The 16,283-nt window shown below is 38.3% G+C and overlaps 1 protein-coding gene across 1 annotated transcript in view; it reads left to right on the top strand.

Moving 5' to 3' along the window:
* Positions 1 to 16,283, top strand: part of BLNK (B-cell linker) — a 50,037-nt gene that overhangs the window by 25,074 nt on the left and 8,680 nt on the right. Inside the window, exons 4-19 of the mRNA XM_009575387.1 lie at positions 739 to 788; positions 1,722 to 1,762; positions 2,645 to 2,801; positions 4,026 to 4,195; positions 4,700 to 4,781; positions 5,558 to 5,638; positions 7,064 to 7,089; positions 7,652 to 7,680; positions 8,285 to 8,380; positions 9,143 to 9,185; positions 11,581 to 11,605; positions 11,911 to 11,983; positions 12,583 to 12,613; positions 13,687 to 13,729; positions 14,516 to 14,594; positions 15,030 to 15,061. Of these exons, the coding sequence (XP_009573682.1) occupies positions 739 to 788; positions 1,722 to 1,762; positions 2,645 to 2,801; positions 4,026 to 4,195; positions 4,700 to 4,781; positions 5,558 to 5,638; positions 7,064 to 7,089; positions 7,652 to 7,680; positions 8,285 to 8,380; positions 9,143 to 9,185; positions 11,581 to 11,605; positions 11,911 to 11,983; positions 12,583 to 12,613; positions 13,687 to 13,729; positions 14,516 to 14,594; positions 15,030 to 15,061 (1,058 nt within the window). The remainder of the gene's footprint in view (positions 1 to 738; positions 789 to 1,721; positions 1,763 to 2,644; positions 2,802 to 4,025; positions 4,196 to 4,699; positions 4,782 to 5,557; positions 5,639 to 7,063; positions 7,090 to 7,651; positions 7,681 to 8,284; positions 8,381 to 9,142; positions 9,186 to 11,580; positions 11,606 to 11,910; positions 11,984 to 12,582; positions 12,614 to 13,686; positions 13,730 to 14,515; positions 14,595 to 15,029; positions 15,062 to 16,283) is intronic.

The following is a 16,283-nucleotide window of genomic DNA, read 5'->3' as shown; positions in this document are numbered from 1 at the left end:
ACACACACACACACACATATATATGTATGAATGGGAGTACACACACATATATATGTGTATACACATACATTACATATATGTATACTCCAGTTTGCTAAATATATATATACACATATGTATATGTATAGCCACAAAGATCCTTTCAGTATTTCTACAAATTATCTTTTGATTCACTTGGTATTAGAAACGCCATTATAACAGTATTTACCAAAAAAGGGGCATAACACCATAAAATAAAAGTAAGTGGAAACAGAATCTGGCCTTGAGAGACCTGGTATACATTTAAACATTAATCAGAAAATAAAGTGCATGTAAAATGGTAGTTATAAAAATACGACTGGAGAGTGCTGCACCATTTTCTTATGCTATAGTCTTAGCAAAGTCTCTGTGAGCCTGAAGAGATTTTCATCTTCAGATAGATGTGCGTTTATCTCTGACCCCTATGTTATCTATTTCTGCATTAGAAATGAAGAGGAGGGTGAGTGGGCAAGGAAGCTGTTCTTTCAAAATATGTTCTTAGGGGAAAAAAAAAAATCTCAGATTAGATTCTAATTTCTTATCTATTTCTAGCTTTTCAAAGCATTCTCCTGCAGCTATTTGCTAAGCATGTGTGATGGTAATCTGTATTTCTTCAGCTGCAGGTATCTTCTGTTATCAGCTTTTTTATGTGTCTGGCTAATGCTCCCTTCTAGTGAATGTTACTTATTAGATCATAAATGTAATAATTATTGTTTACAGGCTAAAAAAAAAACCTCCACCAAGTCTACCACAAAGGGATTATGCTTCAGGTAAGGCTGTGTTAATGTAAATGTAAATTTAAACTGCATGTCTGTGTATATTTGATACCTATATGCCTAAGAGTATTTCAGCTATACTTTTCTTTATAATTTGTTTTTAATGGGAGAACAATACACCATTATCAACAACTCTGAAGATAGTTCATATTTCTGAAATGAGAGGCAAGCAAAACATGGCAAGTTAACCCAGTATTTACCAGGGTTCTGCATGTAGGCTGCTCAAAAAATGGAGGAGAATTCGCATCCAGTCCTCTCTGCCAGAACTTGTGGTGTGAAAGTAAATAGGGAAAAAATTGAACAAATAGATCATCAAAGATTCAGAATCTTAATACTATTAACATGACAATGATGACATCATGAATTATCTTAGAGGTAGAACTATTTTTGCTTATCATACAGCACTGCCTGCAAACTAGTTTATGCCCATTTTTACAAGTCATATCTTGTTAAGGAAACAGCAATATGAAAATTGAAGCAAAGAGGACAGAGTTTGGAAGTTATCAGATAATTGTTCCATGATTAACATAAACACTTGTAATTAATGTGCTGTCTTGGAGCTTTAAAGAAAGTGCAAGGCCCAGAGGTCTTGGATAGATCCATTATGTAGAAATTGTTACTCTGACTTAAAAATTAGATGCATTAGCAGGACACTCTGGGTAAAGTGCATGTTCTGCTGTTCAGACCCTGTGCAGTTTGCCATTTTCTAATGCTTTTCCAATAGCTCTGAAACAATTTATCAAAACCAAGCAAGCAGGCATTTAATTTACTATTCAGTTCAAACCAGATGTGTTGCTCTGAACTGTTTAGGAAATTTTGACCACTCTTTTTTAACTGAATATGATAGATTTTTTTTCAGTTTATACTTAAGATGAACATCTATGTTCGCTATTCCATCTCCTTAAATAACTCTAATGTTTGGTTTAGAACATGCAGACAATGAAGAGGAACAATGGTCAGATGACTTTGTAAGTACATATTTTGGGGTAGTAGGAGGTTACCGTAGCAACAAGTTCAGCACAAGCAATAACAATAGAAGTTTATTTTTTAATCATCTACTTGTGGTTGAACTTAATACTACTGAAATGTTATCTTATTTGTTACATCAGCATTATCTACAAGTAGCCACTGATTTTTAGCTACCTCAATTTTTTTACATTCAACTTAGAAGTACGCTCAGAAGTACTGTCAGTGGTAGCCATGGATGCTAAGCTTTTTGGGTAAGTAAGCGCATGGCATCAATTTAAGGGACTTCTCAAACTGAACAGTAATTTCAGAAACCAGTAAGATCTTCTATTTTGGGAAGGGAGGGTGGGAGGGGTGAGGAGGGGAAAGCCATTTCTTCCTAAAAATGAAAAATTTCTGGTAAGATTTTAGAGAACATTGGAACGAAGCAAGTCATGGTTATCAGCCATGTAAAGTAATTCCCATAGCGTACAACCATTAACCTGAAGTGACTAGTTTCCTTCTGGAGTTAGCTCCTGAGTACCCTTTTAATAGGAAATGGAGAGGAAGTGACAGGACACATCAGGAGTCACAGTTGGAACTAGGAAGCAACTGTCCTGTGAAGCTGTTGATCGATAATTTGAAGGCTGAACTCTCGGTGTGAAAAGACTCCTTGGAGATAGCAAGGAGACAGGGAGCAGGAAGCTCCTGGGAGGAGCAGAAGGGGAGGCAGGTGGGAGCGCCTATTTGTCCAGAGAGGGGACACTAAAAGGGAGTGTAACGTGTCCTTTCAGGGATGCATTATTGTAATTTAGTTAATTGTACTCCTGCAAGGATATTTGTGCTATGCTATGCTATGAAGCCGTAAGTATGTTACGAGATGAGAAATGGGAAGTTCTTTCTAGGACAGTGACTATGAAAATCCGGATGACCACTCTGACTCTGAGATGTATGTGGTCCCCAGTGAAGAGAATCCTGATGACAGCTATGAGCCACCTCCGAGTGAGCAGGAGAAAAAGAAGATTCCCTCCGCATTCCCTATTTCTAGGGGTGAATACGCAGGTAGTTATGGACTAGTTGGCTATGTCAGCTTGATAATTGCTTATTTATCAGTACCAAAAGAGAAGTGGCCTCAAATGGACTAACCTGTGCTTTCCTCAAGAGTTTGCTTTTAATTCTGCCAATCAGGTCTTCAGCTTTCAGGGGTGTGATCTGTTATTACAGCATGAAACATTGCTGCTAGCAATGTTTAGAATTTTAATACAATGTGTCCTAGAGACTTTGATAGATATCTACGAACTAAAAAATTCAAGCAAAGGTATGGGAGATATCACTAACTTGGCTCCAAATTCATCTGCATAGTTTAATGCAGGAATTTGTATTGAAGATTAAGTACATAAGACTAGACAGGTCCCTTCTTAATCTTTTCTGTATCTCAAATCATTATTCCAAAAGCAGTAAAACAGAGGACAAAGCAGCCCAAATATTCACTCCACATTGTCCTTCAAGACTGGTACTGAGGAGATTAAATATCCTGAAAAACAGGTCAGGAACAAGATTTTATTTACATCAGTCCATCATAAAGGCATTTTTTTCTTCCTGTTTTGATTTTTTTTTTTTTTCCAACCATGGGCAGATTGCACTGAAGTGAATGAAAGTTAGCTTCAGTTAGATGAAGATTTGGACCATGGGGAAAAGAAACATTGGCATGATGCCTGCTTTCATTTTTGTATGATACAAGACTTACTGATTATAGAATATCATCAAAGTGCTAAAACGCCACATATGTACTCATAGAATTTTATCAGCACTTCACTTACGTGTTCTTTGAAAAGGGGAGGAATTTTTAAAATGACACCCCAGAGGTCCTGGCATAATTTGTGTTTTAGTCCCACCCTTTACACTGTAACAGTTGTTTTTCTCATATGTCAGATATGTTCTTTCTTACTTCCTATCACCAAAGTTCATACTGGCACAGGACATACTAACTAATGGACTATACCACCCAGCCACTACCTTTTCCCCAAGGAGTGAAACAATTGTTCATATCAGTCAGTGTCTAAGCACCCTCTGCAGCCTGATACAGAGGACTAGGTTGCTACCTTGAGTGATGAAATAGGATCAGTTTGCACACAAGTCTCAACATCAGGACCAGCATACACTCAGGTCTCCCTTTTGACCTGAGCTGCAGCCACAGTACAGACCTGTTTGCACAGGTAGTGGAAGACGGTCCAGAGGCTAATGTGTAATTTTTACATCAATTGTTGTTTTCTTCCATATTAAAAGACAATCGCACCAGTCACCAGCAGCTTCCTCCCATCAACAAATCTCTCCCAAGTACGCCCAGTCCAGCCATGTCCAGACCAAAGAAACCATCCATGCCATCCCTGCCTTTGCCATCTCCTGCTGCAAAACCAAAAGTACCACCGAAGCCTAAGGAGTGTAGTGATGATGAGGTAATGTTTATAGATATACTTGTTTTGACAGTTTAAATGACTGATGACCCCGCACCGGTCACAAGATGGACTACACAGCAATGCCATGGCCTCATCTCTTTCTTAGCCTCTATGGTACAAATCATTTTGTACATCACCAATAGTGACCTGCAAGTACCGTGCTGATTCCTAGGGGATATCTGCCTACTTCAGGAGGCTCTTTAGGCCACAGAATAGTTTCTGCTGATCCATGACAAGCTGCAGGCAATGGGGAGAGTGCAACCTCAAAGGCTACCCCAGGACCAAAGGGAAGGGAGGGCTTTTATCCACCAGTCCAGAACTGGAAGAATTTGGTAAAGCATTTTCAGTCTTGGAGAATCCCATCTACATAGGATGATAAATGTCTGAAATAGCGGTCACTGTGAAATAGCAATTATTATAAGGTGCTGCCAGGGCTTCAATCCCAACAGTTTGTTGTTATGATGGAGGTTTAACTGGTAGATTTTTGTCCTGCATTTCTCATAGGATAATTACATTGTGCCAGTGGACAAGGACGACGATAACTATATTGAACCCACAGAAAGCAGCATGTCACTACCTACAAGATGTGAGTTTTAGTCATTTAAGCTAATAATTATTGCCTTGTTAGGAACAGCAGTGGAAAAAATGGATCAAATTAATGTCTATTTCTAGGGTTCAAATAGTGGAGATGCAGCTATTAAAGAGAACGCAGCCTGCAAAAAGGCAATTGGCTCATTTTGGCCCATGACAAGGCCAAGGAAAATTATTTTTAACTTTATTGGAAGCCATGTTTAATTCCTGCTTCTGTCACTCAGCTGTTTCAAAGTCCAGCCCTTGATACAACCAGGAAGCTTTTCATGGTATGTGGATCTCCTCATCCAAGGGAGCCACAGCATTAAAATTCTCTGTTTGCTGAAGTGCCTCAGGAGAAGAACAAGCCTTTTTAGATTTTCAGTAAATAAAGTCAGACTTTGATTCATTTTTTTTACCTCACTATTTAAAGTATATTTAGCTGGAGAGTGAAATTATTACAGTTCAAAGGTGAAAAGTAAACAGAGAAGAGTATGTAGTTCTGCTCTCTGACACTACTGACAGTATCAAACCTATTCAGCAAGGCACGAACACTGAATAATGTTTCCCTTTTAAAATGAGAGCTGCTTTCTGCCTCAGTTGATTTGTTCAAGGTCACACAAAAAGGCTCTCATTTGGACCTACTTAATATTTATTCTTACTGTATGAATGTTACATTGTTAGGTTTTTAATACATATGTGTATACACATAAAAATGTGTGTGTATAAATATATGTTTGTATATACACACTCACAGGCACAAGTATATATGTATATGAATATGTTTTTTAGCTCCTGTGAACAGATTTATGAAGACAACAAAGTCAGCCCTGCCTACTTCTCCAAAGCCTTCTCTTACTTCTGATATGCAAGGTATGTAGAGTTTGTATTACTATTAAAATAAAATAATCTAAGACTGAGGAATATAAAATTATGCTTGATGTATTCACAATACAAACCATACGACATACTTCAGTAAAACAAAAATATGTTCCCCTTTAGGTTTTTCTATTTTGTAGTAGTTGTTTTGCCTAGCTGGAATAGTAAATCTGTTTTAAGCATGAATAGAGATAGAACAAGTCATTTGCCCCAAACCAATTTATTTTTAGCTTTTTGCTCTAGCGGAGAAACACAAATGGATCAATACAGCAAAAACAATTATAGGACTTAGTATGTTAGTAATCCCATTTCACTATAGGAATCAAGACTCAATACTTTAAAACCACATCAAGATTCAACCTTAAAAAAATTCCATATAGGCTGATGTTTTGCATGTCCTGTGATAAGTGCTCTATAAAGAGCAATTTATTTGGAAAAAGAAACAAAAGCAGAAGCAAATAAGAAGAATCATATTTGCTTTTGTAAGTGCAGATATACTTGCTTAATCTTTCTTAGCTGTGCCAACTCCGAGTTGTTTTGCATCCTTGTCATGTCATTAATTGCTTGGAATGTAACTGATCACACAGTTCTTTAAAAGTCTTTGCATATTCATTAGCAATGTGTTTACCTTTCAAGTGTAAACCACAAGAGGTTTTTTTCTGAATGACTTAAGATTTTGTGACTTACTTTTCAGACATTTTAAAATGTCCTTTTCAATTTTAGCCTTTCTGTAAATCAGTGTCAAGCAACAACCAGCTCCTGACAGATGTTACTAAAAAAAATAAAACATCTCCCCCTGGTGGGAACTCGAACATTTTTCAGCACAATAAAAGCAATGAAGCGTGACACGAAATTTGCTGAAATATAATTCAATTTTCATTGAAGAAACTGGGCATAGATAAGGATGCTGGTGGTTTTGGCTTTTAGTATCTGTGAATTAAAATACGCCTATGGGACAGAGCTCAGGGATAGACAGTGGCCATGCAAATGAGCCAGCTGGTATTCATGATTCACCTGATCTCTTCCTCCCCGAGAGCCAAGGAAAGGCTAAATCCTACCACTGGTGGGATAACACATCTTTTCCAAACTGTCCCAGGTTTGCACAACACAAGCATTCATCGGCGGGGGGGCGGGGGGAAGAAAAACAACCAAAAAAAGGTTGTGGGGTAGGGGGAAGGTTCATTAATACAGTGACTGTTTATCAGATTTCCTGGGACTTTTCCTGAAGTCCCCACTAGAAGACCAGGGATGTAGCTACCCCAGGGTTTTGGAGGCAGAATCAAGCTCTGAGCAGAGTCTCTAAGTTATTTTTCCAGAGGCAGAAGTACGATTGATACAAATTCTGATCGGTTTTTCTGGTAACACGCAGTTTGTTTTTGCTATACCTAAAAAACATGTTTTTTCCTCCCTGTCCTACAGAAGTCTATGAGGTTCCTGAAGAAGAGGTAAGGCCTTTCTATAGTTTATGACTTGCATTGCCTTCAGGCAGGGCACAAATGTGATTGTAAAAAAAGATGATCAGTCTTTCAAAGGGGAAAAATGGGAACAAATCTCTGTCTGCACTTAAAACTTTCTGACACTTCCTTCACAGAAAAGCTGGCAAACCAATTCAAAAGGTCTGCAGAACAGAGTAAATGGGAAGGGGCTGAAGTTTCCCAGTCCTGCGTGATACTGATCCGGTCTGGGAAGCAGCAGCCTAAGGGAATGCTTTTCAGAAGCAGAACTGCAACAAAGGAGCAGTGACAGTTTTGACACAGTAATTTTCTTCCCACTTGCTGGTACTGATATGACATATGGCTAAAGCAATGTGCTCAAGGCTTCATAGATTTACTGGTGGTGAATTCTTGCCTCTCCCATCCTAGTGTGCATTACCAGGCAGAGTTCTACTAGAAATCTATACCACAACACAGAAGTAAGATACTGCTGTGATAGCATAAATAGGATCATACAAGTGTATTTTATGAAATCAAAAAGTGACCAAATAATTCAGTGCATTTTCTTTTACAGGAAAAACCATCACCACCACCAGTAACCAGGTAACCCATTGCTATGAATCATAGAATCATAGAGTCGTTAAGGTTGGAAAAGACCTCTAAGATCATCGAGTCCAACCGTTAACCCAACACCACCATGCCCACTAAACCATGTCCCTAAGCACCTCATCTACACGTCTTTTAAATACTTCCAGGGATGGTGACTCTACCACTTCCCTGGGCAGCCTGTTCCAAGGCCTGACCACTCTTTCAGTAAAGAAGTTTTTCCTAATGTCCAGTCTAAACCTCCCTTGGCGCAACTTGAGGCCATTTCCTCTCGTCCTATCGCTTGTTACTTGGGAGAAGAGACCAACCCCCACCTCACTTGTCAGAAAACACATTTTCTCATCTAGGTGCTATATGTTTGATGATTGTTTCTCTAGAATATATACATATAGTAATTCTCTCTCTTTAGATTATCTACACAAAGACTGTCATCCATTTCTATGTTAATTTCAATAACCCAAACATAACACATTAAAAAGAAATACCTCCTAAGGATACTTTTTAGAATTTTTGGGGGGTAGGGGAGGAGAAAGAGAGTTTGCCTTTGTATTCACTGTTGTTAAATATAATTTTCCTTTCTTAATTCGTGTTTTATTACTAGGTTCACTAAGCCACTTCCATCTATGCCTGCTCAGAATACAGAGCACTCCCATATGCACAACATGACCAGAGAGTCACCTAAGCTGGATATTTCCAGGTAAGTCAACAGCAGTTTATATCAATAGGAAATATTAGCAGAGACAAAATTTTCTCCTCTCTATTGTGTAGCCTTCAGACAATAAGCAATTGTCAGGACACACAAATAGCTAGGGATATTGGGACAAGGTAAGAATGAAAGTTCTCATTTCCTTGCAAACTTCTGTATTCAAGCCAGTTTGCCAAATGGGTACTATTTTCTTGAATATCCTTTTGGGGATCCAATGCAGGGGTAAAAATCTCTGCAAGCCAGTTTAAATCCTATTACCCATCTCTGCACCCTTGCAAACGAGATATTTTTGCAGGGGATGGGGCACAGGATTGCTTGTAAAGAAGCTGGACACAGTAAATCCATGATTTATATCCAAGTCTCTGGAGGAGAAGAGGCAAAAGAAACTTGAGTGTGCAGCCTATTTCATTCCTGTGTCCTCAGAAGTGTAGGAAGTTGCTTCACAACCACTGTCTCATCTCTAGGATAGCCATATGTCCCAGGAGGAGCAGGTGGCATCCACAACGTTGTGTTACAGTGTTTGGTGAGGTCCTGTGCACAGCTGCAGGGAAGCCAAGGTCCAGGACAGAAGCTCTTCTAGAATAGTTCCACACTAAGGGCACAGCATCACCACAACCACTGCAGCGGTGCATAGCTGCAATTAAATCTATTTACTGCCCACCTCCTCCTGTCTAGATCTTGAAATGTGTATCTGAGCCAAGCAATTAAATAAGTAAAAGCTACTCAACTTAACTTATTGTGTATATCTTCCAGAAATATTTTGCCTCTTCCCAGAAATCGTCTTCATCCAAAAGCAGTGAGTAATTAATGTGCCACTATAAAAGAATGTGTTAAACTTAGGCTGTTCTGTGTTTTATATATATACATAGAGATGGATGGATGCGTTTTATTATCTGGATTAAATAACAGAAACAGTTAACTCTGAATGTCAGATTGATCTAATATTGTAATTGTGGCTATTAATCTTTTGGACAAAAGAGGTACATTGGACATCTGTATTGATCCAAGAAAAACTTCAAATGTTTTAAGGGATATATGTCTCAGTCCACAAAAATAATTTCTTGTACTAAAAAAATACCTGTTGAACTCCAGAAACTTTACTTTCAGTAGCAATGGCCATTTTGCCCAATCTGAAGTACCTTCCTTGAGCCTCATTCCTTTCAGATGATGAATGATTAATACTTTCTGAAAATGGAATCCTTCTAAAATGCCAGACTGGGTAGTCTGAGTAACCAGTATCACTAGAAAATGCAGTCTGTGAAGGAGTAGTTACAAGCTTTGGGTTCCTAAGGCTGTGTTTAAGTCATTCCTCTTCTTCCTCTACTCTTGTCCCCAGTCTGTCCCATCCACTGTGCTGGAACAAAGGTTTTCTGAAGCAAACTACTTGGAAACTTGTCTAACTGCAGCAAATGGGCAAAAGCAAATGCATAAAAGGTTCTTTTTCAGCCAGATTAGTCCCATAAATCATTCTGTACCATAGCTCTACTAACAGTTGTGCCAGCACAAGTAGGGTGCACATGAGAGGCAAACTACCAAGAAACAGGATGACAGGAACTGCATCAGCATCTGTGCCAAAAGCTATGTGCATCAACCTCTGTCCCAGCCCTGTGCTCTGAATTGTCCTTAAGAAATAATCAGTCTACCAATAACTACATAGAGAAATTAGATGCTTAAAATTAGGAATTTGGGGTCATACCATAGCATTAGATGCTACGGTAACATAATGCAGGTGGTATAAGAACATCTTATAGTCTTACTTTCAATCCTTAAATTTCTAGATATACCAAGTATTTGGGAGGAGGGTTGCACACCTCTACATACAGCAGCAGCATCATTTTTAGTTTCCTTTCCACCTCATCACAACGTTCTTTCAATTTATATCTGTATCCTGTAAGAAGCTGAACGATTCCTGAGTGGTGCCAAGTCCAGGATTTCTCTTTTATGAAATGGTTTGACTTAGCTTTTTTTACCAATATAAGATTAGAAAAAAAATCCTTCTGAAGGGAGGATGTTGAAGAGAAATTTCACTCTCCGATCAGCGCTAACATGAATACCGCTTCAGAACATACTTGAGTGCCATATTGCAGCTGAAACCTCTCCATTAATTCATTCTCAGAGCTTACCTCTACAATGGATATCATCCTAGCTTTGCAGAGAATCAAAAGAGACTATCATTGGGGCCACACACTGAATTAGTTACAGCACCGACGATGGAACTCCCAAACGAACACTCAGCTGTACAATGGGTGTATTCAGCCCCTGGGTACTTGCAGTTACCCAGCTTGGCACAAGAGTCAGCCTAGGAAAGAATTACCCAGTGCCGTCTAAACTTTTGGGTCTTTGCTTGTTGTGTAAGTGGCCGGCCCTTACTTTGAAGAAGAACATGGTAATGAGCATGATGTTTGTCCAGCGCTGCCTTTCCATCCCTGACTATGCACACTGACAAAGCAAAACAATAACTGAAACATCTGTTAACTGCTCCCATTCAATCCATTCTCAACACTAACCAGCGCTGATCATGCTAACAGAACTGTAACCCTTGTTCCTCTCAAAGGCCTGGGCTGACTGGGAGAAAAATTGCTCCGCATATCACTCCCTCAACCGTTGGATAATGGATTACACCTCCCCAACCAGAGAATGGATGCATTTGTAACCAAGATTAGTGAAAAGTCATTAACCTGGTGGATGGAGATGGACAAATTAATAACTGGTGCCTCTTTGAAAGGTACTTATCATATGGAAGTCTGATTCCCTAAAAGACAAGAAGTGGGAGCCAAAAGAAAGCATCTCCAAAAGATGCTGGGAAAGACAATCTACTCGGTATCCTCTGTTCAGTGGAAAATGTGTTCTCAATATACTCAAATCTGCTGCAAAATTTCTGCTTTCCAGCTCAGAAATGAAACATGAACAAAAAGGTCTTGCTGCAAAATTCAGGGCCAATTTCCTCAATACTACAAGAAATCCCAAAGTTATTAGAATGTTCAAAATGAGATTGATGTTTGCTAAAATTTTTCAAATGCTGTAATAAAAGCTGATGAAAAGTATCCTGGATATTATATGCATTTTGTACAAATATATCTTTAAACATTACTACAGATTACTGAGACCAGATTATTTATGCACTTCCCATTTAATAATAATCCCTTTTTTTAATTGCTTCTCATCAAATCTAACATATTTTTCCATTACAGGACCATGAAGCAAATAATGATGAAAGTAAGTATTCTGTACAGAAAAAATGGCAATATGAGCAGAATTTGTTGTCTATATGTCACGGGTGACCTTAATATAGCATGTAGTGGAGTGTGTCAGTGTAAATTTTATCTGCAACAGTCAGCAATAGGCAAGAAATGGTACTGAACTGTTTTCTAGTATAATCAGAGTGAAAACATGTCAAGACAAAAATTAAACTAATGGATATTTTTTACTTTTATTACATTTTCACTGAAATGGCAGTGAGGAAAAGCCTCTGTTCAGATACAGCTAATATTGCACACTAAATATGTCATTTGCATCTCTAGATCATAGCTTCAATAACACACAAGAATCCAGATTTCCCACTGGAGCAGCTCCATCTCCATTACCAAGGGGCCTGTGAGTAAAAAAATAATAAAACTACTTCTTTGATAGGGATGAGGTTAATTACTAGGGGTATTAGGGGCTAACTCCTATCCTTGTCTATGGCAATCAGAATTCAGGAGTAATTTTTATTGCTGTTCGTGAAAGATATCCTGACTAGATAAAGGCAAGCTACTTTTTTGTTATTTCTGGAGGAATACTGCTTGCATGCTAGTGCCACTGCCTGCCACTGATGGCAGATGCTGGCTGGCGTGCTTAATTTAGTCACATACTGCAGCAATAGCATATGCATGCCTATAAATGCAGAAAGTTGTGGTTTTCATTAAAACTCTTCTGCCCCACCCAAGTTGTCATCTTAAGCACTGGACAGAGTGTAGCTTCCTTGCTACCTTGTACCTTTCCTGATTACCCACATTACATCTGATACCCTTATTCTTTTTTTTATTCTTTTTTTTTTTTTTCCCCCTAACTGCTACAGCTATCCAATAAGGAGATGCTTCCCACCTCTGCCAGAAATATCTTTGGAATCAATTAACCTGATGCTTAGTTGCTAAATGAATTAATTTATCTGCTAAGTAACCATACTCTTTTTTTTTTTTTCCTCCAATCTGCAGAAAGAAATCTTCTAATGCAGTAAATTCACCAGTAAGTTGACTTGTAATTGCATAATCAAATGATAATTTTACAGGTGATTTTTAATTTATTGTAAAACTTAATTTTATAATGAGTTTGGGTACCACATAAATACACAAAAAGAATAGGGGAAAGATTTATAAAGAAAGGAAATATTTGGGTGCAGTTATATGAACTAAGCAGCAATGAGAAAACTCAAGTAGAAAAATATTTTGATTAAAGGGATGTTTGGATTCAATACTCTAGGATGTAACAATAAACAGAGTGCAAGAACTGAATAAAATGAGAAGTAAATGGGAACACAGGCCATTCAGAAGAAGTCCCTGAAATATACAGGGCTGCATATGGGGAACATGGATTTATTGTAAGAGTGATAGCTCAAGAAAGATGCGAGATTTTACCAGAATTTGTCAGAGGTTTTTCAGTAAGTATTTCGTCACTAGAAAAATATCCCAAAACCTCTTGTGGGAGAAAGTGAGAGAACTGGTTGAAATTTTCAAAGAAATTAATTTGAAAAATGTTTCAAAACTGACAGTTTATTATCGTTTCAAAATGAAAAAAAAAAATTGAAACTGGAAGGTTGGGCAAGTTTTTACTGTGAGCTAAATTGACAGTTTAACTTTCAGTAAACAGAAATGTGTTCAGACATTTGTGAACATAGCTTGACAAAGATGAAAATATTCAAATTTTAATTCGCAAGTATTTAGGATGGACTCTTCATTTTTGGACTTGAGATAAGAACGAACCTTTTTTTTACACCATAAACTTACTGATGGGAGGTTAAAAAAGAAAAAAGAAAAAAAAAAAAAGAAAACCACAAAAGCACACATCTCTAGATTTTACTTTTGTCCATCTATTTATACACACAAACTGGGATTCTTTCCAAACCTACTTCGCAAAATCCCAAGCTTCAAGGTCATACAACTAGAAGCTTCTCACAGAATGGCCATGTCCCTACCTCCTAATCCCTCCAGGATGCTGTCAATTCTGAATGTAAACTAGTTCACAAAAAGTATAAAAAGATAAACATTTGCTGTACAAGTGACATGCCATTTAATATTTGGTTTCCTTCTGTTTTATTGCAGAAACCATGTTTACCTTCCAGAGACACCTTAACTGCAAATGAAGGTAAATTATCTCCACTACTGTGAAAAAGTTGACATTTATCAGAATTTAATTTTCTTTTTATTAAAAACATGAAACAAACAACACCACACCCAATTTATTCAAGGTTTTTGAGGGGGGTTTGGTTTTAACATTTTCGAACTGGATCTAACCAGCCTTAGTTGCACTGAATATCATTGTTCTCTAAAAGCAGTCATAGTAAAACTATTGAGGTTACTGGCAGAGTAACGTACGACATAATGGACCAGCAATGCGCCATATAGTCCTCAAAGTGGAGAAGGGGGAAGGGAGGCGAAGCGTGAGCGCATCATTGTGAACTCAGCAAGAACCACCTCACACGGAGCCGACTCCTGGCAAGAGCCAGTCCCTCGCACAGGCAGAAAATGCGTCTCGCCTCTGTGCAAGGCGGCAGCTCCTCCAGGCAAAAACTCAGCAGGAGCTGCTGTCTAACACAAGGGTAAGATGCAGCCAGCCAGCCGCACCTCCTCCGGCTGAGCTCTTGTAGGCAGCCTGCCCCAGCGTCCTCCCCCGTGTCACGCAGCTCGCCTCTCAGAAGGCAAGTCTCCCACTGAGCTCCTGCAGGCATTCACAGTGCAGCTATTTGCTTAGAAATTTGGTGGTATGCCACTAGTTAATAAAGAAAGCAGCAGGATGGCAAGCTGCCATGTAAGGAAAAACCCCAAAAGTTATAATAAAAGAAACCCTCCTTCAACTACTGGGACTCTCTTATCTGGGACAATATATTTCTGAAGAAATCCTGACTCTACAATTTGTTTTCCCAAACTACAGAAAAACCTACAGCAGCAGAACGACGACGAGGTTCCAACCAAGAGCTTCTGCTTCCACCCCTTCCAAGTGGTGCCCAAAAGTAAAATCCCTTTTCATCATCTTTTGAAATTTCAATGCACCAGCTCCTACAGCTGTAACAAGTTCAAAGGGGAGCACTGTTTTCTCTGTAGCCTTCTGTCGCTTTTTAAAAGTCATGTTTCTTAAAGCCTCACAGTAGCAAAAAGTAAAACATGGCAAATGCATTCAAATACTATAACCACCACCAAAAAGCATGGGACAATATAATCTCCAATTAGGTGATGGAGATTTAAACGAGCTGTTTAAATTCCTAATTGTCAGTACTAGTGGGATATGATTTTTTTAAATACCTGTATCTGGCCCTTATTTCTCAATGGACAAATGGGTGAGATGGAACACATTCTACCACTGCATGCTTCAAATACACAATTTTAATATTTTCAGAACCGGGTAGATCTCCTCAGACCTTTCTGTAATCTCTTGATATTTATTTCAGGCCTTTGCTCCAAAAGTCGTCAATTCTGCCAAGTAAGTATAATTCAGATTTTGAATTAATATGTGATTAACTTGTAATTTCAAATTAATCTTTGAATTAAGATTATTTCAAGATGCCATGCATATTCATTAGTTTGGAATTAACATTTGTCTCTGTAATGCATACAAAGAGGAGATCAAGTATCCAGGGAGGCTTAGCTCAGCTAGTAAAATTAAGGGAGTATGTCAGGGTTATTGTATGAATCGATGGAAATTGGGTGCTTCATTCCCATTTGTGACTACTGGAAATTTCTGCCAAAGGCAGTTTGGGTCAGTTCCCATCATAATCAATCTTCCTTGCCACAGAAGAACCCTAAATATGACATTTCTGGGCTGTTCCAGGCTTCTGTTGCCTAGAAGCCAGACATTATTATTGCATCCAGCAATTTATTCTTTCTCTACAGGGGAAAAAAAAGAAGGTATTTTTATAATGGCAAACGCTAAAGCTCTTCTGTAAGTAATACTTTCAAAGAGGCACTTCGTTTCAGTTCACAGTTAAAAACAAATTAGGTAATATGCATATGAAATCTCTTTGCACAGAAGTATAAATTGGATCTAACATTTTTCTAGTTTCTCGCTAGCAGACACTTGTCTGACCTTCCTACAAGCCCTTTTCTGCACATATTTCAGTCTGAACATATCTTTCACACTGTAAATGGATGATGAGAATTGCACATAGAAATCTGCATGTTGTGTAGCTTAAACTTACAAGCTGTTATTAGTACTTCCTTCTATTTCCTGGAAATGTTTGCTTGATGTATGTTGCAATTACACCTCCTATGCTGTGGAAGTATAATAATGGTTCATATTCATACAATAGACTGGTGCTCTCAAGTTTGTCTGCTCCTGTCGCACAACTGATGTGCTTTAACTTGTAGCATAAATTCTTATTACTCCCTAAAATGTAACTATTCTTTGAGGTCATCTGGCGCTAAATGATGCTCTGATTAGTAAACTTCCTTTAACACACTCTTATTCTGTGCCAGGTCCAGTAACAACTTAATGACATATACAGTTGGTCCCAATCATTAATGTCCCTTCAGCATAACCTGCCATTTCTTCCTTGTCACCATACAAGCCTAGTCCTAACTTTCATCTTCTTCATAAAAAGTACTAATTTCCCATATGGCACAGTGTCAAATGCTCTACTGAAGTCCAGAGTAAGTACAGTACCGTACTCCCTCTTTGTAGGACTCTTATTTTATGAAAGAGCTAT

The sequence above is a fragment of the Fulmarus glacialis genome, unplaced genomic scaffold (genome assembly GCF_000690835.1).
Source record: "Fulmarus glacialis isolate BGI_N327 unplaced genomic scaffold, ASM69083v1 scaffold32903, whole genome shotgun sequence".
NCBI classification, from domain to species: Eukaryota; Metazoa; Chordata; class Aves; order Procellariiformes; family Procellariidae; genus Fulmarus; species Fulmarus glacialis.
The sequence above is the reverse complement of the archived record's forward strand: the minus strand, read 5'-3'. Positions and strand labels throughout refer to the sequence as shown.